At 49.4% G+C, this 26526-nt stretch overlaps 1 protein-coding gene across 2 annotated transcripts; it reads right to left on the bottom strand.

The window, feature by feature from the left end:
- On the bottom strand, positions 1 to 26526 carry LOC306754557 (alpha-taxilin-like). 2 transcript variants are annotated; one of them, XM_079238574.1, is made up of 12 exons: positions 26497 to 26526; positions 23570 to 23727; positions 20782 to 20890; positions 20209 to 20329; positions 16961 to 17052; positions 16564 to 16734; positions 15949 to 16143; positions 12381 to 12500; positions 12217 to 12291; positions 12049 to 12141; positions 2042 to 2137; positions 1 to 1959 (listed from the first exon to the last, which is right to left on the bottom strand). In XM_079238574.1, the coding sequence occupies exons 2-12, from the start codon at positions 23599 to 23601 to the stop codon at positions 1558 to 1560; spliced, it is 1506 nt and encodes a 501-aa protein (XP_079094700.1). In that variant the 5' UTR covers positions 23602 to 23727; positions 26497 to 26526; the 3' UTR covers positions 1 to 1557. The 2 variants fall into 2 exon arrangements, with proteins under 2 accessions (XP_079094700.1, XP_079094701.1); XM_079238575.1 differs by lacking the exon at positions 23570 to 23727 and having other exon boundaries at positions 26497 to 26503.

The raw sequence follows: 26526 nt of genomic DNA, 5'->3' as shown, positions 1-26526 counted from the left end.
AAGAAGGTTGTACAATCGAGAAGAGGGGGTGTCGGTTCATCGTTTCAGTAAAAATAAAGCACTCCAATGCTGCGGTGACTCGTTCAGTCTCACCTCCAGAGGTAGATTCTGACGTTACCTGAGTCAGTCTGGGGCGATGCTGAAAAACAAAGATGCTGCAAAGTCTTCCTCAGCTCCTGCTAAGTCCTCACCAGGAGAAACGTAACGTAAAACCACGCAACATGACGGGAAAGCATCTCATCTGCTCCTCACCGCTCCACTTTGGTACGTCACATGATGAAAGATGCGGAACGAGGTTCGTCGCTCCGATGAGGAACCGAAGGAGGGATCCGAGCCCCTTCAGTAAGTGCTGCTGTGTGAGATGTTAAAGGTGCCCAGAAAGGAAACAGGAATCCATTAAACCTCAAAACAATCCTACAAAAATATAGAAGAAGCTGATTAGAGCTGCTGGTGTTTCCTACATTCAGCTTATTTAGTCTCTAGAAACACGATCATTCTAGTAATGTTTATCACTGATGGAACCCGCCGTCGTTTAAAAGAAAATCACATTCAGAGATGCAAAGCTGTCGTCCAGATGTGGAAATGAATGCTTCTCCGTCATCCTGACCGGCATCGCGTCTCCACAGGAACCGCCAGCCGGCGGCGGCTCAACACCAGGTTCAGAAACTCAACCCGAGTTCCAGGAGGAATAAAGTCACGGCGCATGGCGTCAGACAGGAAGGAGAACGGGGAAGAGCGAGGAAGATTCTGCTTATGAATCCACTTCCACACGAAGCCCAGACCACCAACGGACCCTTCTGATTCTCAGACGATTTAATGAATCCTCTGCGGTTTCCACCAAAAACCAACAACAGGACCCGACGACGGCCAGTGGTGCCTCCAGGAGCGCAGAAATACTCCTGCAGCTCAGATACACATCTGGACGTTCAGGTCTTCCAGAGCAGCTTGGAGACACCGAGACTGTCTCCATGGCGCTTATTTCACATGAAAAACCAGCCCAGACCGCGTAGAGCTCACCAGTCAGGACCAGAGGACAACCTTCCTCCCCGTCATCTTCTCCTGTGGTGGGACAGGCTGTGGAGACGCGGTGGACAGGCTGTGGAGACGCGGTGGACAGGCTGTGGAGACGCGGTGGACGGGCGGGGGAGGACGTGGTTTGGAGACGCGGTGGACGGGCGGGGGAGGACGTGGTTTGGAGACGCGGTGGACGGGCAGGGGAGACGCGGTGGACGGGCAAGGGAGGACGTGGTGTGGAGACGCGGTGGACGGGCGGGGGAGGACGTGGTGTGGAGACGCGGTGGACGGGCGGGGGAGGACGTGGTGTGGAGACGCGGTGGACGGGCGGGGGAGGACGTGGTGTGGAGACGCGGTGGACGGGCGGGGGAGACGCGGTGGACGGGCGGGGGAGGATGTGTGCAGTGACAAACAGACGGCCGATGACAGGCGTCGTGAAGAAAAGTAGAAGCTGATTATTACAACAAAGGTAGATGTGGTGAAGTCTGATGATGTTGTTGATGATGATGATGTCCTGGATGCCCTTCACGCCGTGATGAAGGTTCAGAAGGCATCCTGCGGGGTGGGCAGTGTTCCTGGGGGGGCGCTGGTGGGGGGAGCAGTAGTGGTTTCATCATTAGCTGCCTGTGCGGGGTCCATGCTGGGCTGACCATGGCTTTTCTCAACAACCCCACTCTCCAGCTTCTCGCCCTGCTCCAAACCTCCTGAATCTCTTTCTTGCCCCTTATCATCATCATCATCGTCGTCATCTTCCTCCACCTCCAAGGCGGAAGGCTCCTGTTCCTGGGCGGTGGATGGTGGCGTGGTCCCTTTGTTCCCCTGCTCCTGAAGGAGGCTGAGGCGGTTGTTGAGGTCATTCCTCTCTTTCTGCAGGGCTCGACACAACCTCTCCAGCAGCTCCAGCTTCCCCTGCAGAGCCTTGAAGTGGCCGTCACGCAGAGTTTTCTACAACACAGGGACACAACAGCTGGTTTCCACCTGAAACAGCAAGCAGAGAACATTCAACGTCCCCAGGAACACTGCTCACCTCCTCTGCCATCTGCAGCAGCGCCTGGTTATTATTCTCCCACTTGGTCCTCCACTGGGTCGTCTCCTTCTCCAGCTTCTTGATCTTCTTGGTCATCTAACAGGAAACCCAGGAAGGGGAACAGTTACACACAAGAACTTCATCATTTTCAACTTCCTGTTAACACAAACACCTCCCCAGAAAATCAACACGTCTAGACTGTAGACCTGCTGAAGTTCAAACTGAGCGTCAGAACGAGCAGAAGCAGATTTCACAGAATAAACGGGAGATTCTCATGGTGATGAGGTGGAACGGGAGATTCTCATGGTGATGAGGTGGAACGGAAGATTCTCATGGTGGTGAGGTGGAACGGGAGATTCTCATGGTGGTGAGGTGGAACGGGAGATTCTCATGGTGATGAGGTGGAACGGAAGATTCTCATGGTGATGAGGTGGAACGGGAGATTCTCATGGTGATGAGGTGGAACGGGAGATTCTCATGGTGATGAGGTGGAACGGGAGATTCTCATGGTGATGAGGTGGAACGAGAGATTCTCATGGTGATGAGGTGGAATGGGAGATTCTCATGGTGATGAGGTGGAACGGAAGATTCTCATGGTGATGAGGTGGAACGGAAGATTCTCATGGTGATGAGGTGGAACGGGAGATTCTCATGGTGATGAGGTGGAACGGGAGATTCTCATGGTGATGAGGTGGAACGGGAGACTCATCATGATGAGGTGGAAAGGGAGATTCTCATCATGATGAGGTGGAACGGGAGATTCTCATCATGATGTGGTGGAACGGGAGATTCTCATGGTGATGAGGTGGAACGGGAGATTCTCATGGTGATGAGGTGGAACCGGAGATTCTCATGGTGATGAGGTGGAACGGGAGATTCTCATGATAAGGTGGAACCGGAGATTCTCATCGTGATGAGGTGGAACGGGAGATTCTCATCGTGATGAGATGGAACGGGAGATTCTCATGGTGATGAGGTGGAACGGGAGATTCTCATGGTGATGAGGTGGAACGGGAGATTCTCATGGTGATGAGGTGGAACGGGAGATTCTCATGGTGATGAGGTGGAACGGGAGATTCTCATGGTGATGAGGTGGAACGGGAGATTCTCATGGTGATGAGGTGGAACGGGAGATTCTCATGGTGATGAGGTGGAACGGGAGATTCTCATGGTGATGAGGTGGAACGGGAGATTCTCATCATGATGAGGTGGAACGGGAGATTCTCATGGTGATGTGGTGGAACGGGAGATTCTCATGGTGATGTGGTGGAACGGCAGATTCTCATGATGAGGTGGAACGGGAGATTCTCATGGTGATGAGGTGGAACGGGAGATTCTCATGGTGATGAGGTGGAACGGGAGATTCTCATCATGATGAGGTGGAACGGGAGATTCTCATGGTGATGAGATGGAACGGGAGATTCTCATGGTGATGAGGTGGAACGGGAGATTCTCATGGTGATGAGGTGGAACGGGAGATTCTCATGGTGATGAGGTGGAACGGGAGATTCTCATGGTGATGAGGTGGAACGGGAGATTCTCATGGTGATGAGGTGGAACGGGAGATTCTCATGGTGATGAGGTGGAACGGGAGATTATCATGGTGATGAGGTGGAACGGGAGATTCTCATCGTGATGAGGTTGAACCGGAGATTCTCATGGTGTTGTGGTGGAACGGGAGATTCTCATCATGATGAGGTGGAACGGGAGATTCTCATGGTGATGAGGTGGAACGGGAGATTCTCATGGTGATGAGGTGGAACGGGAGATTCTCATCATGATGAGGTGGAACGGGAGATTCTCATGGTGATGAGGTGGAACAGAAGATTCTCATGGTGATGAGGTGGAACAGAAGATTCTCATGGTGATGAGGTGGAACGGGAGATTCTCATGGTGATGAGGTGGAACGGGAGATTCTCATGGTGATGAGGTGGAACGGGAGATTCTCATCGTGATGAGGTGGAACGGGAGATTCTCATCATGATGAGGTGGAACGGGAGATTCTCATGGTGATGAGGTGGAACGGGAGATTCTCATGGTGATGAGGTGGAACGGGAGATTCTCATGGTGATGAGGTGGAACGGGAGACTCATCATGATGAGGTGGAACGGGAGATTCTCATGGTGTTGTGGTGGAATGGGAGATTCTCATCATGATGTGGTGGAACGGGAGATTCTCATGGTGATGAGGTGGAACGGGAGATTCTCATGGTGTTGTGGTGGAACGGGAGATTCTCATCATGAGGTGGAACGGGAGATTCTCATCATGATGTGGAACGGGAGATTCTCATCATGATGAGGTGGAACGGGAGATTCTCATCATGATGAGGTGGAACGGGAGATTCTCATCGTGATGAGGTGGAACGGGAGATTCTCATCGTGATGAGGTGGAACGGGAGATTCTCATGGTGATGAGGTGGAACGGGAGATTCTCATGGTGATGAGGTGGAACGGGAGATTCTCATGGTGATGAGGTGGAACGGGAGATTCTCATGGTGATGAGGTGGAACGGGAGATTCTCATGGTGATGTGATGGAACGGGAGATTCTCATGGTGTTGTGGTGGAACGGGAGATTCTCATCATGATGAGGTGGAACGGGAGATTCTCATCATGATGAGGTTGAACCGGAGATTCTCATGGTGTTGTGGTGGAACGGGAGATTCTCATCATGATGAGGTGGAACGGGAGATTCTCATCATGATGAGGTGGAACGGGAGATTCTCATGGTTATGAGGTGGAACGGGAGATTCTCATGGTGGTGTGGTGGAACGGGAGATTCTCATCATGATGTGGAACGGGAGATTCTCATCATGATGAGGTGGAACGGGAGATTCTCATGGTTATGAGGTGGAACGGGAGATTCTCATGGTGATGAGGTGGAACGGGAGATTCTCATCATGATGTGGAACGGGAGATTCTCATCATGATGAGGTGGAACGGGAGATTCTTATGATGATGAGGTGGAACGGGAGATTCTCATGGTGATGAGGTGGAACGGGAGATTCTCATGGTGATGAGGTGGAACGGGAGATTCTCATCATGATGAGGTGGAACGGGAGGTTCTCATGGTGATGTGATGGAACGGGAGATTCTCATGGTGTTGTGGTGGAACGGGAGATTCTCATCATGATGAGGTGGAACGGGAGATTCTCATCATGAGGTGGAACGGGAGATTCTCATGGTTATGTGATGGAACGGGAGATTCTCATGGTGTTGTGGTGGAACGGGAGATTCTCATCATGATGAGGTGGAACGGGAGATTCTCATCATGATGAGGTGGAACGGGAGATTCTCATGGTGATGAGGTGGAACGGGAGATTCTCATGGTGATGAGGTGGAACGGGAGATTCTCATGGTGATGAGGTGGAACGGGAGATTCTCATCATGATGAGGTGGAACGGGAGGTTCTCATGGTGATGAGGTGGAACGGGAGATTCTCATCATGATGAGGTGGAACGGGAGATTATCATGGTGATGAGGTGGAACGGGAGATTCTCATGGTGATGAGGTGGAACGGGAGATTCTCATGGTGATGAGGTGGAACGGGAGATTCTCATGGTGATGAGGTGGAACGAGAGATTCTCATGGTGATGAGGTGGAACGGGAGATTCTCATGGTGATGAGGTGGAACGGGAGATTCTCATGGTGATGTGATGGAACGGGAGATTCTCATGGTGTTGTGGTGGAACGGGAGATTCTCATCATGATGAGGTGGAACGGGAGATTCTCATGGTTATGAGGTGGAACGGGAGATTCTCATGGTGATGAGGCGGAACGGGAGATTCTCATGGTGATGAGGTGGAACGGGAGATTCTTATGATGAGGTGGAACGGGAGATTCTCATGGTGATGAGGTGGAACGGGAGATTCTCATGGTGATGAGGTGGAACGGGAGATTCTCATGGTGATGAGGTGGAACCGGAGATTCTCATGGTGATGAGGTGGAACCGGAGATTCTCATGGTGATGAGGTGGAACGGGAGATTCTCATCATGATGAGGTGGAACGGGAGGTTCTCATGGTGATGTGATGGAACGGGAGATTCTCATCATGATGAGGTGGAACGGGAGATTCTCATGGTGATGTGATGGAACGGGAGATTCTCATGGTGTTGTGGTGGAACGGGAGATTCTCATCATGATGAGGTGGAACGGGAGATTCTCATCATGATGAGGTGGAACGGGAGATTCTCATGGTGTTGTGGTGGAACGGCAGATTCTCATCATGATGTGGAACGGGAGATTCTCATCATGATGAGGTGGAACGGGAGATTCTCATGGTGATGAGGTGGAACGGGAGATTCTCATGGTGATGAGGTGGAACGGGAGATTCTCATGGTGATGAGGTGGAACGGGAGATTCTCATGGTGATGAGGTGGAACGGGAGATTCTCATGGTGATGAGGTGGAACGGGAGATTCTCATGGTGATGAGGTGGAACGGGAGATTCTCATCATGATGAGGTGGAACGGGAGGTTCTCATGGTGATGTGATGGAACGGGAGATTCTCATCATGATGAGGTGGAACGGGAGATTCTCATCATGATGAGGTGGAACGGGAGATTCTCATCATGATGAGGTGGAACGGGAGATTCTCATGGTTATGTGATGGAACGGGAGATTCTCATGGTGTTGTGGTGGAACGGGAGATTCTCATCATGATGAGGTGGAACGGGAGATTCTCATGGTGATGAGGTGGAACGGGAGATTCTCATGGTGATGAGGTGGAACGGGAGATTCTCATGGTGATGAGGTGGAACGGGAGATTCTCATGGTGATGAGGTGGAACGGGAGATTCTCATGGTGATGAGGTGGAACGGGAGATTCTCATCATGATGAGGTGGAACGGGAGATTCTCATGGTGTTGTGGTGGAACGGGAGATTCTCATCATGATGTGGAACGGGAGATTCTCATCATGATGAGGTGGAACGGGAGATTCCCATGGTTATGAGGTGGAACGGGAGATTCTCATGGTGATGAGGTGGAACGGGAGATTCTCATGGTGATGAGGTGGAACGGGAGATTCTCATGGTGATGAGGTGGAACGGGAGATTCTCATGGTGATGAGGTGGAACGGGAGATTCTCATGGTGTTGTGGTGGAACGGGAGATTCTCATCATGATGAGGTGGAACGGGAGATTCTCATCATGATGAGGTGGAACGGGAGATTCTCATGGTTATGAGGTGGAACGGGAGATTCTCATGGTGGTGTGGTGGAACGGGAGATTCTCATCATGATGTGGAACGGGAGATTCTCATCATGATGAGGTGGAACGGGAGATTCTCATGGTTATGAGGTGGAACGGGAGATTCTCATGGTGATGAGGTGGAACGGGAGATTCTCATCATGATGTGGAACGGGAGATTCTCATCATGATGAGGTGGAACGGGAGATTCTTATGATGATGAGGTGGAACGGGAGATTCTCATGGTGATGAGGTGGAACGGGAGATTCTCATGGTGATGAGGTGGAACGGGAGATTCTCATCATGATGAGGTGGAACGGGAGGTTCTCATGGTGATGTGATGGAACGGGAGATTCTCATGGTGTTGTGGTGGAACGGGAGATTCTCATCATGATGAGGTGGAACGGGAGATTCTCATCATGAGGTGGAACGGGAGATTCTCATGGTTATGTGATGGAACGGGAGATTCTCATGGTGTTGTGGTGGAACGGGAGATTCTCATCATGATGAGGTGGAACGGGAGATTCTCATCATGATGAGGTGGAACGGGAGATTCTCATGGTGATGAGGTGGAACGGGAGATTCTCATGGTGATGAGGTGGAACGGGAGATTCTCATGGTGATGAGGTGGAACGGGAGATTCTCATCATGATGAGGTGGAACGGGAGGTTCTCATGGTGATGAGGTGGAACGGGAGATTCTCATCATGATGAGGTGGAACGGGAGATTATCATGGTGATGAGGTGGAACGGGAGATTCTCATGGTGATGAGGTGGAACGGGAGATTCTCATGGTGATGAGGTGGAACGGGAGATTCTCATGGTGATGAGGTGGAACGAGAGATTCTCATGGTGATGAGGTGGAACGGGAGATTCTCATGGTGATGAGGTGGAACGGGAGATTCTCATGGTGATGTGATGGAACGGGAGATTCTCATGGTGTTGTGGTGGAACGGGAGATTCTCATCATGATGAGGTGGAACGGGAGATTCTCATGGTTATGAGGTGGAACGGGAGATTCTCATGGTGATGAGGCGGAACGGGAGATTCTCATGGTGATGAGGTGGAACGGGAGATTCTTATGATGAGGTGGAACGGGAGATTCTCATGGTGATGAGGTGGAACGGGAGATTCTCATGGTGATGAGGTGGAACGGGAGATTCTCATGGTGATGAGGTGGAACCGGAGATTCTCATGGTGATGAGGTGGAACCGGAGATTCTCATGGTGATGAGGTGGAACGGGAGATTCTCATCATGATGAGGTGGAACGGGAGGTTCTCATGGTGATGTGATGGAACGGGAGATTCTCATCATGATGAGGTGGAACGGGAGATTCTCATGGTGATGTGATGGAACGGGAGATTCTCATGGTGTTGTGGTGGAACGGGAGATTCTCATCATGATGAGGTGGAACGGGAGATTCTCATCATGATGAGGTGGAACGGGAGATTCTCATGGTGTTGTGGTGGAACGGCAGATTCTCATCATGATGTGGAACGGGAGATTCTCATCATGATGAGGTGGAACGGGAGATTCTCATGGTGATGAGGTGGAACGGGAGATTCTCATGGTGATGAGGTGGAACGGGAGATTCTCATGGTGATGAGGTGGAACGGGAGATTCTCATGGTGATGAGGTGGAACGGGAGATTCTCATGGTGATGAGGTGGAACGGGAGATTCTCATGGTGATGAGGTGGAACGGGAGATTCTCATCATGATGAGGTGGAACGGGAGGTTCTCATGGTGATGTGATGGAACGGGAGATTCTCATCATGATGAGGTGGAACGGGAGATTCTCATCATGATGAGGTGGAACGGGAGATTCTCATCATGATGAGGTGGAACGGGAGATTCTCATGGTTATGTGATGGAACGGGAGATTCTCATGGTGTTGTGGTGGAACGGGAGATTCTCATCATGATGAGGTGGAACGGGAGATTCTCATCGTGATGAGGTGGAACGGGAGATTCTCATGGTGATGAGGTGGAACGGGAGATTCTCATGGTGATGAGGTGGAACGGGAGATTCTCATCATGATGAGGTGGAACGGGAGATTCTCATGGTGTTGTGGTGGAACGGGAGATTCTCATCATGATGTGGAACGGGAGATTCTCATCATGATGAGGTGGAACGGGAGATTCCCATGGTTATGAGGTGGAACGGGAGATTCTCATGGTGATGAGGTGGAACGGGAGATTCTCATGGTGATGAGGTGGAACGGGAGATTCTCATGGTGATGAGGTGGAACGGGAGATTCTCATGGTGATGAGGTGGAACGGGAGATTCTCATGGTGATGAGGTGGACCGGGAGATTCTCATCATGATGAGGTGGAACGGGAGGTTCTCATGGTGATGTGATGGAACGGGAGATTCTCATGGTGTTGTGGTGGAACGGGAGATTCTCATCATGATGAGGTGGAACGGGAGATTCTCATCATGATGAGGTGGAACGGGAGATTCTCATGGTTATGTGATGGAACGGGAGATTCTCATGGTGTTGTGGTGGAACGGGAGATTCTCATGGTGATGAGGTGGAACGGGAGATTCTCATGGTGATGAGGTGGAACGGGAGGTTCTCATGGTGATGAGGTGGAACGGGAGGTTCTCATGGTGATGAGGTGGAACGGGAGATTCTCATGGTGATGAGGTGGAACGGGAGATTCTCATGGTGATGAGGTGGAACGGGAGATTCTCATGGTGATGAGGTGGAACGGGAGATTCTCATGGTGATGAGGTGGAACGAGAGATTCTCATGGTGATGAGGTGGAACGGGAGATTCTCATGGTGATGAGGCGGAACGGGAGATTCTCATGGTGATGAGGTGGAACGGGAGATTCTTATGATGAGGTGGAACGGGAGATTCTCATGGTGATGAGGTGGAACGGGAGATTCTCATGGTGATGAGGTGGAACGGGAGATTCTCATGGTGATGAGGTGGAACGGGAGATTCTCATGGTGATGAGGTGGAACGGGAGATTCTCATGGTGTTGTGGTGGAACGGGAGATTCTCATCATGATGAGGTGGAACGGGAGATTCTCATCATGATGAGGTGGAACGGGAGATTCTCATGGTTATGAGGTGGAACGGGAGATTCTCATGGTGTTGTGGTGGAACGGGAGATTCTCATCATGATGTGGAACGGGAGATTCTCATCATGATGAGGTGGAACGGGAGATTCTCATGGTTATGAGGTGGAACGGGAGATTCTCATGGTGATGAGGTGGAACGGGAGATTCTCATCATGATGTGGAACGGGAGATTCTCATCATGATGAGGTGGAACGGGAGATTCTTATGATGATGAGGTGGAACGGGAGATTCTCATGGTGATGAGGTGGAACGGGAGATTCTCATGGTGATGAGGTGGAACGGGAGATTCTCATCATGATGAGGTGGAACGGGAGGTTCTCATGGTGATGTGATGGAACGGGAGATTCTCATGGTGTTGTGGTGGAACGGGAGATTCTCATCATGATGAGGTGGAACGGGAGATTCTCATCATGAGGTGGAACGGGAGATTCTCATGGTTATGTGATGGAACGGGAGATTCTCATGGTGTTGTGGTGGAACGGGAGATTCTCATCATGATGAGGTGGAACGGGAGATTCTCATCATGATGAGGTGGAACGGGAGATTCTCATGGTGATGAGGTGGAACGGGAGATTCTCATGGTGATGAGGTGGAACGGGAGATTCTCATGGTGATGAGGTGGAACGGGAGATTCTCATCATGATGAGGTGGAACGGGAGGTTCTCATGGTGATGAGGTGGAACGGGAGATTCTCATCATGATGAGGTGGAACGGGAGATTCTCATGGTGATGAGGTGGAACGGGAGATTCTCATGGTGATGAGGTGGAACGGGAGATTCTCATGGTGATGAGGTGGAACGGGAGATTCTCATGGTGATGAGGTGGAACGAGAGATTCTCATGGTGATGAGGTGGAACGGGAGATTCTCATGGTGATGAGGTGGAACGGGAGATTCTCATGGTGATGTGATGGAACGGGAGATTCTCATGGTGTTGTGGTGGAACGGGAGATTCTCATCATGATGAGGTGGAACGGGAGATTCTCATGGTTATGAGGTGGAACGGGAGATTCTCATGGTGATGAGGCGGAACGGGAGATTCTCATGGTGATGAGGTGGAACGGGAGATTCTTATGATGAGGTGGAACGGGAGATTCTCATGGTGATGAGGTGGAACGGGAGATTCTCATGGTGATGAGGTGGAACGGGAGATTCTCATGGTGATGAGGTGGAACGGGAGATTCTCATGGTGATGAGGTGGAACGGGAGATTCTCATGGTGATGAGGTGGAACGGGAGATTCTCATGGTGATGAGGTGGAACGGGAGATTCTCATGGTGATGAGGTGGAACGGGAGATTCTCATGGTGATGAGGTGGAACGGGAGATTCTCATGGTGATGAGGTGGAACGGGAGGTTCTCATGGTGATGAGGTGGAACGGGAGATTCTCATGGTGATGAGGTGGAACGGGAGATTCTCATGGTGATGAGGTGGAACGGGAGATTCTTATGATGAGGTGGAACGGGAGATTCTCATGGTGATGAGGTGGAACAGGAGATTCTCATGGTGATGTGGTGGAACGGGAGATTCTCATGATGATGAGGCTGAATGGGAACCAGAACATCTTCAGAGTTCCTAACCCTCTTCTTTCAAATATTCAAGTTATATTAGTAAAATATGAGTAAGATCTGGTTCCTTATACAGAAAGAAGGAAAACAGAATTCCACTACATGATGTTCAGCTGCTGCTGTGGACTTGGTGAGAAATTGCCCCCCCTTCCAGCTGGGTTCCCTCACCTTCTCCATCTCTTGTCTGAAAGTAGTGAAGACTTCGTTGCTTTTGGCCAACGTGCTCTGAAACTCTTCAAACTTGTCCATGTAGAGGGAGAGCTGCGAGAGGGACGAGAGCCACCGTTAAGCCTGGATAGATCAGCAAGATGAGAAACTGGGGAGGTGTCTACAAACCTGTTGTTTCAGCTGGGCCTCCTGCTCCTTCATCATCTCACACTTCTGTCTGGACTCGGTTGCATCCTTCAGAAGCTGGAGCATCACAACAAAAGAGTTTTCAGTTCTAAGCACAGTGATGACCTGAACTCTGCCATGATCCAGGTAAAACTAGCAGATCTTACAAACTCTCTCTCTCTCTGCTGTTTCTCCTCCACCTCCTTCATCATCTCAGTGATTCTCTGCAGCTTGGCGTCCATCAGCTGCTGCTGCAGCTCCTTATGCTTGAACACTTTGTCTATATGCTGCAAGAACAACACAGAGGGACAAATAGAACCCGAGAAGGAAGATTTCATCCAGCTAACAATCATGTTCTAAAACAGAGTAATGTAATATGGATTAGAGTTATAACAACATCTACCAGGAATTTCATCACATTTCATATTAACAGCTCATTGCCTCATTTTAGCAAGTTTTAATATTAAGAAATATTATTTCAGACCGAAGCTGATCAGTTTTATCCCCCTATTTCATCACTTTCAGGTAAAACACTAAACTCTGCTGTGTTTAATGTCACACACGTCTTCTGCCCCCTGCTGGACACCTGTTGCACTACAACAATTCTGACGTCACAAACATAAAATATTCAATATTCAAAGTCAATGATTTTTATTGACTTTCTTACATTTTGGGACCAAATGAAGACCTTAGATTAAACTTTTTTTTAATTTTCTGCCCAATTTGGGGCTTTAAATGATTTTTTTCCCTGTTGAACCAAATTCCTGCTCAGGGTTGAGAAAAGAGGAAATTCACTCAACCGGTAAAAACACAACCTGCCTGGCGGAGGTAAATATTGGTGTAAAGTAGAGCTGCAACTATCGAGTACTTTTGGAATCGGGTACTCTGTCGATTATTTCTTCGAGTAATCGAGTACTCTAACGATTATTTTATTTTATTTTTTTATTATAATTTTCAAAACAAATACTAGAAATTCAACCAAAGTAAATTTATAAATGTATATTTATGAAGCTGTTGCATGTGTTGTTACGACCTAATGCATGAGGAAAGTCTTTTAAAATATGATACGTTTAAAATGTTTTAAAAGCATCATATTTTAAAATGTGCCGACGTGTTTGTGCTCAATGTGCAGAGAAACAATTCTCAACCGGTCGAAAATTTCTGCCTTTTAAAAGATTAAAAAGAAGAATTCCGTAGAAAGAAGGAGTGACTTGTAAACATGTCCACAGTAAGAACTAGCCGATGTCTTGGTGGACGACACGCCTGTTAAAACTCTGTCTGTTTAATCCGGAATAAAAGTTTGCTGCAGGAACAGAGGCTCCGCCACACGCTGCCTAAAACATGCGCTTTGACTCTGCGTGTGTGCAGGAGAGACAGATGAGGGACGGATTACCAGACGGTTAACGTGCGTTAGCAGCCGACACCTCGCCATGCCTCGTCACTGCTGACTGATATCACAGGTTAGAACTCTGAACATTTTACCAGCCGCTGCTGCTGCTGGTATAAATCATGAAGCTGGATCTCCTCCTGGAGGGGTGAATTGGGGGGGGGGTTCCTTCCAGCTGCTGCAGCATTAAGACCTGCTTTACAGCACACACACTGCACTACGTTTTCTGTCCTTTTCGGTGTGAAATGGTCCCACACTGCCACTTTTTGGTCTTTTCCTCCCCTCTTCTTCATTCTCTGCCATTAGAGACCAAAGCAAGGAGGATCTTCAGACAGAAAGCAAAGCGCTGCTGGTGGAAATGTCCGTCATCAGTCCGGCTGAAACAGTCAGACTGTACAGACACACCGTAGGCCACAGGTTCTGCTTTTATAGATTTTATACATGTTCAGATGCTTTATATGTTTACTGAAACAGTGATGTCGTCCCTCCGAACAGCGCAGTGGTCTGAGAATGCCGCCATGATGCAGAAATTAACATATATCACCACGTGATCATTAAACAACGCCTCGAGGCAAATAATTTGCCTCGATCAATTTTTGTACTCGAGTTACCCGAGTAATTGTTGCAGCCCTAGTGTAAAGGAAAAGTACAATTAAAGGCTGCATAAATACAGTCTTTCCAGGGATAAAGCACACACCTCTGGCCTAAACCTGAAGATAAATCCATCTGTACAGCTGCCAGCCAGATGTTTTTGTCCTTAAAATTCCTCTGCTGTAAAATTAAACAAGGAATAAAGTACTAAATATTATGAAACAGAAAACTTTTCTGCCAGTAATCAATGGATTTGTTGTTGTAGGTGCTAAGGGACCAAAAAAGAAGTTATTCCAAACCTAATTAGAAATTATTCCCAGTCAACGATTTGGCTCGGCGTCGAGGATGGGAGCGACTACCTTACGGAATCGTATCGGTTCAGACGTTTAGGCCCGGAAGTTGCAACAAGCTTTTGCAGAAGCGGTCTGATCTCCTGTCGTCATTAGCTGGCAACTTCAACATTATCCAAGTCCCTAAATGTATTTTTCTGTTCCACTCTGTTGACTGTATTATTTCTGACAATAAAACACCACGGGTAATAAAAGCAGAGACCAAAAAAAGCGGCTGGAGCGGCTCCCAGATTTTCAACCGTAAACATGACACACCTGTCAGGATTCCCTCCTTTTGGTAATAATGTATTTGATGATTGGGTGACTCAAACCGACCTCTTTATCAATAACATTTTTGTCTCTTTCAAGGAGAAATAAAAGAAACCAAGAACTCATTTCTTCTTGCTTCTGTGTTTTCTGTTTTCCATGAAGCCCTATCAATCAGACAGAAAATCTCCTACTGGATCCAAACACCGTTCTTTCCAAACTGTACACAATCCCACCCGGCTGGAACAATAAGACCAGAACTTCTGAGACTGGCTAGATCTAGGGAAGAATTAACAGACGACCAATGAGAGCCTGCTCTGCTGCAGACTCACAACACCTCAGTCTGTGTCAGGCATGACCTCCTGCAACTTCGGCTGCGTTACTCTGAACCACCAGAACCGGACCTGCCGTGTGACCGACGTGGACCAGTACCTGCATCGTTGGGTTACATGTTTTGGACGTGAAAATCTCGAAAAGACCGATGTAACTGTAAGCCCAGACTGGGAATGATGACATCTGACTGTCTGCTGGCTGATGGTCCTGATGGAAGCAGCTCCCGCTCACTCACATCTCACTGACGACGTTTAAAACACCTGCAGTTCGAAAAAATCTGGTTCACAGTGAAAAGCCACAACATGACTGACACCCCACACCCCTTTTTAAAATGGTTTTTATTATTACCCTTTCCGCAAAGGTCCGTATCGAACTGGTCGACTGGCTTTCATGATTCGAGCGTACAAGCGGCGATCTGTGTTTTCACAGATTTATTCTGGTGACACACCGTAAATGGTTAAGAACTGAACATAGGAGCATTTTTAGTGCATAAGTTTGGATTGCTGCCTGAGTGAAGGACTGGAAGTACGTTGTTTCGTTCTTTCTGTCTGACTTGTACTATAAAAAGTTCTACACAAAGTATAAAAAAAGATTCTTGTTATATCAAGGTGCAGACCTGTGAACACTCCCGTTTATGCATGTGGATGTGAGTAAGTGAAGTTATAGACATGTGACCTGAGGGACCTGCGTTTCCACCTAGAAACAACATGGCACCCTCTGCGTGCTAAATGGGCCGTTGGGACGGCCGGGCAGCTGCCGGGACGGGGACAACGTGGCCGTACGGGGAAGACTGGGAGCTACGAAGTGGACATGCTGCGGTGGTCTCACCTCTTCTCTCAGCTCATACTGCTCGATGAGCTTCTTCAGCTTCTCCGCCAGCTCCATGTTCTCCTGCCTCAGCTTGGTGTTGTGAGAGCTGTGCTGCTCCATCTGCACCTCGATGTCACCCAGAGTCATTTGGAAGTGCAGCATGGCCTCCTTCCGCTGCTCCTCGTACTCCCTGGACCGCTGGGCGTTCTCCTCCTGCAGGGAGGCTGCGTTTATCGTCCAACCTTCACACACATTCTGGTTTCTATTCTACATGCTGGGGGGGGGGGGGGGGGGGGGGGGGGGGTCAGCGATCAAAGACACGGCGAGTCTACAGGAGCTGGAAGCTTTAAATGAACTTAAATCTTTTTTTAAAAAAAACTGATAATAAAGTCAAATAAAAACACAAAATGAAACCATTCAAAATTAAATAAAAAGGGAAGAAAATCAAACTTAAAATCTTGTTGCAAACAGTGATGACTGGCAGAAATGTCGCGTTGATGTGGTTTAATAAGGAAATGAAATGTATAGAGGTATAACTAAATCTTGCTCCAGATGGCGTGGGAATGTAACAAAGACATTTAGTCTGAGCGCTTCTTATTGATGTAAATAAACACGTGGCGGCGTGTGCGCTACCTTCAGGGTCTTGTTGTGTCTCTGCAGCTCCCTGCAGAGACTCTCCAGCTTGCTGCGAGCCAGGATGGCCTTGCTGTGCTCCCCCTGCAGGTGGATCTTCTCCTTCACGATCTGGGACTGCTTCTTCTGCAGAGCTTTCAGCTGCTTCTGCATGCATCGACTCTCCTCCAGCTCAACAGACCAGGCAGAGAGTTGCAGTTAGCGGCTTCACTTAATGAGCGAGTCGGATTGACTGAAACTGAGCGTCTATTTTCTACACAGCACTTTTAAAAACATGACATGTTCATTCCTGATCCTGCCGACAGATCTGACTGGCCAGAAACCAGTCTCCAACAGAGCATTTAACCCAGTTTAACCTGGAAACCAGTCAGCATCCGACTGCAGATATTCATCTCACCAGGTCTGCGTATTTCTTGCACAGAGCAGCTAGTTTTTCTTCCGGTGTGGCCAGAGAGTTCAGAGCCTGCATGAGGAGAACCACCTCCTTCCCTGCAACAGACGAGAAACAAGCTGAGATGAAGACATGATGGAGACCAGGCATTCACACATCCCTCCATGAAACACAGTCATCTGCTACGCCGAGGCAAATCTGCACTGATGTCAGAGCAGGAACAGCAGAGCTGGGACCTGGACCCAACTGCTCCAGCCATACTTGAGGCCCAGCTGGACGGAATGTGACAGATGTGCAGGAGACTGACAGTTTCGTGGTCACATGACCACCAGAAACCACGGGCGCAGTGCTGACTTGTGCAGCTGACCCAGAGAAAGGAACAAACCAGAGGAAGAGGCAGAAAGCACCAGATGAAAAGCACCCGAGGAAGAACTTTCCTTCATCTTCTGGTGTTTTTGGACAACTGCAAACAACTTTATAGCCAGGCGTTACCAAGAACAACATGGAGGTGGACTTCCAACTCTGCACCGCCCACCAGTGGATGAACTGACCCAACTATGGCAACGTAAAAGTATGCCATAGTATGGAAGTTCGAGGACGGCAAAATACGACAGTTTCAAACGAAGGTCCACATTTCCGTACGTAAAGAAGCAGAAATGGGTCTCAACTGGACACAATCTGTTCTGCTGAGGCTGCAGTGGGCTTTAGGAGACAGGTAGGACGTTTCCAACCAACTTGTCTGCTGCAGGACATGCTCTGGGGATTCGTAAGGGATGCGTGGGGGCCAACGTAAGGGATGCGTGGGGGCCAACGTAAGGGATGCTCGGCACCCAACGTAAGGGATGCGTGGGGGCCAACGTAAGGGATGCGTGGGGGCCAACGTAAGGGATGCTCGGCACCCAACGTAAGGGATGCGTGGGGGCCAACGTAAGGGATGCGTGGGGGCCAACGTAAGGGATGCGTGGGGGCCAACGTAAGGGATGCGTGGGGGCCAACGTAAGGGATGCGTGGGGGCCAACGTAAGGGATGCGTGGGGGCCAACGTAAGGGATGCGTGGGGGCCAACGTAAGGGATGCGAGGGGGCCAACGTAAGGGATGCGAGGGGGCCAACGTAAGGGATGCGAGGGGGCCAACGTAAGGGATGCGAGGGGCCAACGTAAGGGATGCGAGGGGGCCAACGTAAGGGATGCGAGGGGACCAACGTAAGGGATGCGAGGGGGCCAACGTAAGGGATGCGAGGGGGCCAACGTAAGGGATGCGAGGGGGCCAACGTAAGGGATGCGAGGGGACCAACGTAAGGGATGCGAGGGGACCAACGTAAGGGATGCGAGGGGGCCAACGTAAGGGATGCGAGGGGGCCAACGTAAGGGATGCGTGGGGGCCAACGTAAGGGATGCGTGGGGGCCAACGTAAGGGATGCGTGGGGGCCAACGTAAGGGATGCGTGGGGGCCAACGTAAGGGATGCTCGGCACCTAACGTAAGGGATGCGTGGGGACCAACGTAAGGGATGCGAGGGGACCAACGTAAGGGATGCGAGGGGACCAACGTAAGGGATGCGAGGGGACCAACGTAAGGGATGCGAGGGGACCAACGTAAGGGATGCGTGGGGGCCAACGTAAGGGATGCGTGGGGACCAACGTAAGGGATGCGTGGGGACCAACGTAAGGGATGCGTGGGGACCAACGTAAGGGATGCTCGGCACTCAACGTAAGGGATGCGTGGGGACCAACGTAAGGGATGCGTGGGGACCAACGTAAGGGATGCGTGGGGACCAACGTAAGGGATGCGTGGGGACCAACGTAAGGGATGCGTGGGGACCAACGTAAGGGATGCGTGGGGACCAACGTAAGGGATGCGTGGGGACCAACGTAAGGGATGCGTGGGGACCAACGTAAGGGATGCGTGGGGACCAACGTAAGGGATGCGAGGGGGCCAACGTAAGGGATGCGAGGGGGCCAACGTAAGGGATGCGAGGGGGCCAACGTAAGGGATGCGAGGGGGCCAACGTAAGGGATGCGAGGGGGCCAGCGTAAGGGATGCGTGGGGGCCAGCGTAAGGGATGCGTGGGGGCCAACGTAAGGGATGCGTGGGGACCAACGTAAGGGATGCGAGGGGGCCAACGTAAGGGATGCGAGGGGGCCAACGTAAGGGATGCGTGGGGGCCAACGTAAGGGATGCGAGGGGACCAACGTAAGGGATGCGAGGGGACCAACGTAAGGGATGCGTCGGGACCAACGTAAGGGATGCGTCGGGACCAACGTAAGGGATGCGAGGGGACCAACGTAAGGGGTGCGAGGGGCCAACGTAAGGGATGCGAGGGACCAACGTAAGGGGTGCGTCGGGGCCAACGTAAGGGGTGCGAGGGGACCAACGTAAGGGGTGCGAGGGGCCAACGTAAGGGATGCGAGGGGACCAACGTAAGGGGTGCGTCGGGGCCAACGTAAGGGATGCGAGGGGCCAACGTAAGGGATGCGAGGGGCCAACGTAAGGGATGCGAGGGGACCAACGTAAGGGATGCGTCAGGACCAACGTAAGGGATGCGAGGGGACCAACGTAAGGGATGCGAGGGGCCAACGTAAGGGATGCGAGGGGACCAACGTAAGGGATGCGAGGGGACCAACGTAAGGGATGCGAGGGGACCAACGTAAGGGATGCGAGGGGACCAACGTAAGGGATGCGAGGGGACCAACGTAAGGGATGCGAGGGGACCAACGTAAGGGATGCGAGGGGGCCAACGTAAGGGATGCGAGGGGACCAACGTAAGGGATGCGAGGGGACCAACGTAAGGGATGCGAGGGGACCAACGTAAGGGATGCGTCGGGACCAACGTAAGGGATGCGTCGGGACCAACGTAAGGGATGCGTCGGGACCAACGTAAGGGATGCGTCGGGACCAACGTAAGGGATGCGTCGGGACCAACGTAAGGGATGCGAGGGGACCAACGTAAGGGGTGCGAGGGGACCAACGTAAGGGATGCGAGGGGACCAACGTAAGGGATGCGAGGGGACCAACGTAAGGGATGCGTGGGGACCAACGTAAGGGATGTGAGGGGGCCAACGTAAGGGATGCGAGGGGGCCAACGTAAGGGATGCGAGGGGGCCAACGTAAGGGATGCGAGGGGACCAACGTAAGGGGTGCGTGCGGGTATGTGGGCAGTGATGTGTGACATCTCCTCAGGTCACTTGTGGCTTCTGACTGGGTTGAAGACACACCGAGGTGCTCCTACCAAAAGCCTTTTCCTCTCCAGTCTTACTGTCTCCTCCGGGATCCAGCTCTGCCTCCCCCAGGTCGCTGGGACTATCCTCTCGGCCTGGAGTCTCCCCCCGTTTCTCCTCAGTGCAGCACAACGCCAGATGAAACTGTGCATCTTCCTCCTGACAGAAAACAAACACACTGTAATCCCTGAAAGGTTCACAGTTATTTCCTGCACATTCGCTGAAAACATTAATTCAACATACTCATCATACAACTGGACTGAGTCTTGCGGACTGTCCTGATGGGAGTGCTTCCTAAATTAATCTCTGTGGCAACTACCATGGCGTGAAGATGCAATTGCCCCATAGACAAGTCTCTCCCAGAAGCACATTGTTCGAGCACCATCTGCTTTTGGCCAGTCCTGCACAAGTTTCTCAGCTTTCTTTCTGCTTCTAAATAACCTTTTTGTCCTGCATATTTTACTCTGCAGTTTGTAATCTGAAAAAACGATTTCCTTAGTTGGCACATTTTGTTTGTGTCTTAATGTTTCAGTGGTTAAGGAGAACTTGTAGTCCAGAAAATATGGCAAATGGCAAAGCAGATTTTCCAGGATGAAGGCGACAGTGTTTACCTGACATGGACTGTCCAGCTCAGGTGGAGAATCACCTCCCACAATACGCCTGCTGGTCAGACCGATCTCACAAATTCCTGACGTGTCCATGAGGTCTCCTGGGAAAGAGCTGGGAAGACACAGCAAGATGGAATGGTGAGAAAACACACACTTTCCACCATCGGCTGCATGATTTATTAAAAGCTGTTTACTTCTACAGACATGTACAGAGACGCTTTCTTTGTCTTTAATAGTTTATCTTTTCGTTTATTTGATATATAATCTATGCTTTCTGTAAATATTTGTAATATATTGTCATAATTATATAATAGAAATATTCTATAAAAGGACTAATATTTTCTTGTCCGTATTTTCTTGACGTAGTCAGTAATTACATGTATGTGAAATTTGATGCTGTCTTAGTTTACTCTGCAGTGAGTGGCAGTGTGTTGGGTGGCTCTTCAGATGTCCACTGAAGTAGTAAAATTGCAAATAACCCATCCTGATTTCTGAATATACTAGAAACAGCCTTTAAACAGGCATCTACTGTGCAGGGCTTGATGCCTCAAACGTCCATTTATTTTTCTATCATTATTGTTTTAGTTAGTTTTTACATAAAAACAGTCATTAACATGGAAAGATACATGGAAGGAAATCTAAAGACAAAACCAGTAGTTTTCTTTATGAATTTGGGTTTTAGAATAGTTTGCATGAAGACCATTCAAATGAATTCAGATTTTCCTTAATATAATTAGAATTTGACTAAAATAGACCATAGCGAACTGGTTTAGACTTTCTCTTCAGTGCTGCATCAGCTTTATCAAAACCACATATCTGGGAGTAATCAGATTACTGTAATAATCCCACCACTTGTTCTTTGGAAATAAATATGAAAAAAATCTGTGGACCAGTCCATTGTCATATTTATATCACAGGATGCATGTGCATGGTGACTAGGTCTGTCGCAATAAGTCAATCACACCTTTTTCCTCCCGAGTGTCACATTTGTTTTAAGACAATTATAACTAAACACTGCAACACAACAAGCTTCCATCTGTATTTAAAACACAACCATCAACTGCAGTTTTCCCAACTGGGAAAAAGACCTTAAAAGGGGTGCTATGATGGTACTTGGAGTTTTCTGAGCTTTCTACAGTGTTACAGTGTTGAATCCTCATCAGACATGTGAACGACACTGTTTTTTATCACCTAAACGCATGTTTGAGTTTTGAGTTTGAGTTCCAGCACGCTCTCCGTTCGGTTTCCATGGCGACGAAAAACGCGTCGTTTTAGAGAGTTTTTTCTACTTGAAAATCCTTGTGACGTCCCGGGGGATAAGGTTCGGTGATTGGTTACCTTCTACTGGTTAACAAGGGCATGTACAAATACATCAGGCGGGTGGAAAACGTGGGATAAAGTTATTTCCAACGATGGCTGGTGAGTTTACCAAAGAGAGACATCCTGCTGCATTCGTTGCTGTGGGTTGCTGTTTTCCACTTCGTTTTCAGGCTCTGATTCAGGTTCCAACATGTAGGGCTGCATGCTATGTGTTGACATGGTATTTTGTTTTTGTTTTTTTTATTGAGTTCATATTAGCCTAATCCTTCTGTTTATGCGATGTTACAATGACGGTGAAAGCAGGTGCGGTGCGCGCTCCCGATGTAGTGCAGTGGCGGGAGGCGGGGCTTAATGCGGAAGAGTCTCAATCCACTCGTTTTGCCCGCAGGCTGATCTGACAGCCTACGGAGAGGGTCGGTCTGAAGTAAATAAAGCCATTTGTGACAATAACTCCATCAATCCCAGCCCTTCTGGTCTCAGAAATAAAAATAAATTAGCCTGAAATGCACAGAATAGTTCCAATTTAAACAGGGTAGCTCCATCTTCCCTACTGTCCACCATCACTGGGGTGTCTAACCGACAGATTAACCACCAACAGGACAGTGCAACATGGTGGGCATTCAGACATCCTGGTAGGTAAGGCGACGCTGTCCTTTAATGTTGTTCAAAAGGCGACATTTTGAAAAATGTTGCAAACATTTCACAGCCAGTATGAATGACCTGGATGAACGTTCATGTTACAAATGGCACTTCCACAACTTTACAATGACATTTTACCATTCCACCTCTGGTCCAGTCCACACATGTCCCCTTATACGACCACAGACTGTGTAACTGTGTTACATGGTGTTTAGAGACCATATGATCTAGATAACCATGTTGCCAAAACCCCTGGAGAAATCCTGATCTGTTTCAGCAGACTGGAGACCGGATCTTTGAAAGGATGTACTTGCAGTGTTATGGCTTTAATATTTAAGGTGAAAAGAGTCTCGAAATGACAACAATAATCGCTTAGCGCGATATTATCATCTATCGCAATAATTTCTGAGACAATTAATCGCATGGCAGAATTTGATACCGTGATAGGCCTAATGGTGACATCACTTCCTGTGATTCTCTGACAGCCCGTAGTCTTAGCATTAGCTGCTAATATGACAGCCTGTAGTCTTAGCATTAGCTGCTAATGTGACAGCCTGCGGTCTTAGCATTAGCTGCTAATGTGACAGTCTGCGGTCTTAGCGTTAGCTGCTAATGTGACAGCCAGCGTTCTTAGCGTTAGCTGCTAATGTCAGAGCTTGCAACATTAGTGTTAGCTGCTAATGTCAGAACCTGCATTCTTAGCATTAGCTGCTCATGTGACAGCCTGCAGTCTTAGCCTTAGCTGGTAATGTGACAGTCAGCAGTCTTAGCATTGGCTGCTCATCTGACAGTCGTATACGTTAACTCCAGTCACCGTGCGCATGCCGGTTACCTCGTCCTGTCGCAATGATGCACATATTCCATGTGGTCTTCTGGTTCCCGTCTTCGGGACTCTACTTCCCGTCTCGCCCTCAGCTGCTGGGAACAGTAAAGGAGTACGCTCGTCTCGAGCTGCAGCGTCAAAATTAACCAAATCAGTTCCGATGTGTTCTGTCGGGTGTAACAAAAGAAAAGAAGCAGTTTGTTCATTTCTGGTATACGTATGTACCAGACATCCAGCCCTGTCGCCCTCCAATCGAAAGGGGAACTACATAAAGGCAGGTTAATGTGTTTTCCACGTACAACTGAATCGCAGCCATCACCATTTCAGTCACTGCTGTGTACTAATCTACATGTATGTAGACAGTCACGGTGCATGACGTGGTCTCGCAGCATTAATAAGTTCTTAACAGGCCATCATGAACTCAGAATTCAGTGAAAAGTTATATTTTAAAAACCTGTATGTAAAATTACATGAATTTACCAGAAGGTTATAAAGAGCTGCCAAAGCAACAATGACACACGTGCCCAACGACGAGGCACGTCCCGCCCAACGACGAGGCACGTCCCGCCCAACGACGAGGCACGTCCCGCCCAACGACGAGGCACGTCCCGCCCAACGACGAGGCACGTCCCGCCCAACGACGAGGCACGTCCCGCCCAACGACGAGGCACGTCCGGCCCAACGACGAGGCACGTCCGGCCCAACGACGAGGCACGTCCGGCCCAACGACGAGGCACGTCCGGCCCAACGAGGAGACACGTCCGCCCAACGAGGAGACACGTCCGGCCCAACGAGGAGACACGTCCGCCCAACGAGGAGACACGTCCGCCCAACGAGGAGACACGTCCGCCCAACGAGGAGACACGTCCGTCCCAACGAGGAGACACGTCCGCCCAACGAGGAGACACGTCCGCCCAACGAGGAGACACGTCCGCCCAACGAGGAGACACGTCCGCCCAACGAGGAGACACGTCCGACCCAACGACGAGGCACGTCCGGCCCAACGACGAGGCACGTCCGGCCCAACGACGAGGCACGTCCGGCCCAACGACGAGGCACGTCCGGCCCAACGAGGAGACACGTCCGGCCCAACAAGGAGGCACGTCTGGCCCAAAGACGAGAAAGGGAATCTCAGCTTTTCCTTTATACATGTCAGCACGTTAAGATTGTCTGCTGGTATCCCAGTCCTGGATGAGTCCATCAGACGCCTGTACCACAAGGCTGGATTTTAGTCGGAGTTACCTCTGGCTTTTCTGTACTACTCTGCTGGTTTACTTCTTACCCAGGTATATCACCGTTGTAACTCATGCTGAGCAGTTAAACTGCTCCAGGGCAGGTTAACTGCTCAGCAGCTGATGAAAACCCAGAATTCCTCCTGAACATACCTGCAGAAGACAATCTACAGGTTTCTGGTATGACTGGTCTTCTGAAACATGCAAACAACATGCATGTTGAACTGGCAGACTGGGAACAGGCGGAATTTATCGTCATTACGTCACAGGACATGAGCTTGCTAAAGTTAACCCACATAAACCTGTTTAACAGCACAGTAACAAGTTGGGTGATACCACTGAGATCTGAACCAACTGAGCAACAGTGTCTGGTTAGCATTAGCTTCAGTTTCCTGCGTGGATCCGACATGGAAAACGTTTACAGACTTGTAAAAGCAGCAGTGTTGCCAGGTCTGCTTATTATGTCTGGCAACACTGGGACAAACCAGAAAGCAGGGATTAGCATGACTTGACAGATCTGGGCCGTGTTAAACAGGCTGTATCTACCCTGTACATAGAGCAGCTTCCAGCCACCTGCTTCCAACCACAACCACCTGCTATTTACCACAACCAGCAGGATGGTTCTACATGAACAGGTCCACCGTGGAACAGTGGAAAGGGGGATCCCACACCGCGTCAGGTCAGAAGAGTGTGTGTATGCCATCTCTGTTCCGGGTCATGTTAGCTTTACAGCTGAAGGAACGGCAAGCTATTAGTCCTGAGAACCACTAAATCACACCAACAATTGCTTCCAGATCCATAAATTAAACCAACAGCTGGTTCCAGATCCATAAATTAAACCAACAGCTGGTTCCAGATCCATAAATTAAACCAACAGCTGGTTCCAGATCCATAAATTACACCAACAGCTGGTTCCAGATCCATAAATTACACCAACAACTGGTTCCAGATCCATAAATTACACAAACAACTGCTTCCTGATCCATAAATTATATCAATAACTGCTTCCAGATCCATAAATTACACCAACAACTGGTTCCAGATCCATAAATTAAACCAACAACTGGTTCCAGATCCATAAATTAAACCAACAGCTGGTTCCAGATCCATAAATTACACCAACTGGTTCCAGATCTATAAATTACACCAACAACTGGTTCTAGATCAATAAATTACACCAACAACTGGTTCTAGATCCATAAATTACACCAACAACTGGTTCTAGATCAATAAATTACACCAACAACTGGTTCTAGATCCATAAATTACACCAACGACTGGTTCCAGATCCATAAATTACACCAACAACTGGTTCCAGATACACAGAAAACATCTGCCAGATATTCTATAAAGAGTACCTGTCAATCCACCACTCATCATACCTAACGTAACAGTGTGAAGCTAGCAGGGCTAATGTCTAGCTCGTGGTTAGCCTGCTACTGCTAGCGGGGCTAATGCTAACAGTTAGCTCGTGGTTAGCCTGCTACTACTAGCGGGGCTAATGCTAACAGCTAGCTCGTGGTTAGCCTGCCTGATAACGGCAGAAGTGAACTTTACTGCGACACAGAAGGAGTGAAACCGAGAACAGGCGCTGCTTTCTCGAGCTAAAGACAGCAGGTCACATGTTGTGTTGATGTCGCTCAAAGACAAGGTGCTCCAATATAAAAAAGCCAAGTTTGAGGTTCCAGTCCCTGAAGCGTTTACCTGAATGTTTCCACTGTCCGAAAGCAGCAG

The sequence above is a fragment of the Telmatherina bonti genome (assembly GCF_933228915.1).
Source record: "Telmatherina bonti genome assembly, chromosome: 1".
Lineage (NCBI taxonomy): Eukaryota > Metazoa > Chordata > Actinopteri > Atheriniformes > Telmatherinidae > Telmatherina > Telmatherina bonti.
This window is presented reverse-complemented; position numbering and strand designations above follow the sequence as displayed.

Bases quoted from the DNA above. Each gene is read 5' to 3' on its own strand.
- LOC306754557 (XM_079238574.1), bottom strand. From the start codon at position 23,601: ATGGAATATGTGCATCATTGCGACAGGACGAG. The intron at 20,891-23,569 runs GTAACCGGCATG...GTGTCTTCCCAG, and splicing joins CATCATTGCGACAGGACGAG to CTCTTTCCCAGGAGACCTCA. The intron at 1,960-2,041 runs GTGAGCAGTGTT...CCTGTGTTGTAG, and splicing joins TGCTGCAGATGGCAGAGGAG to AAAACTCTGCGTGACGGCCA.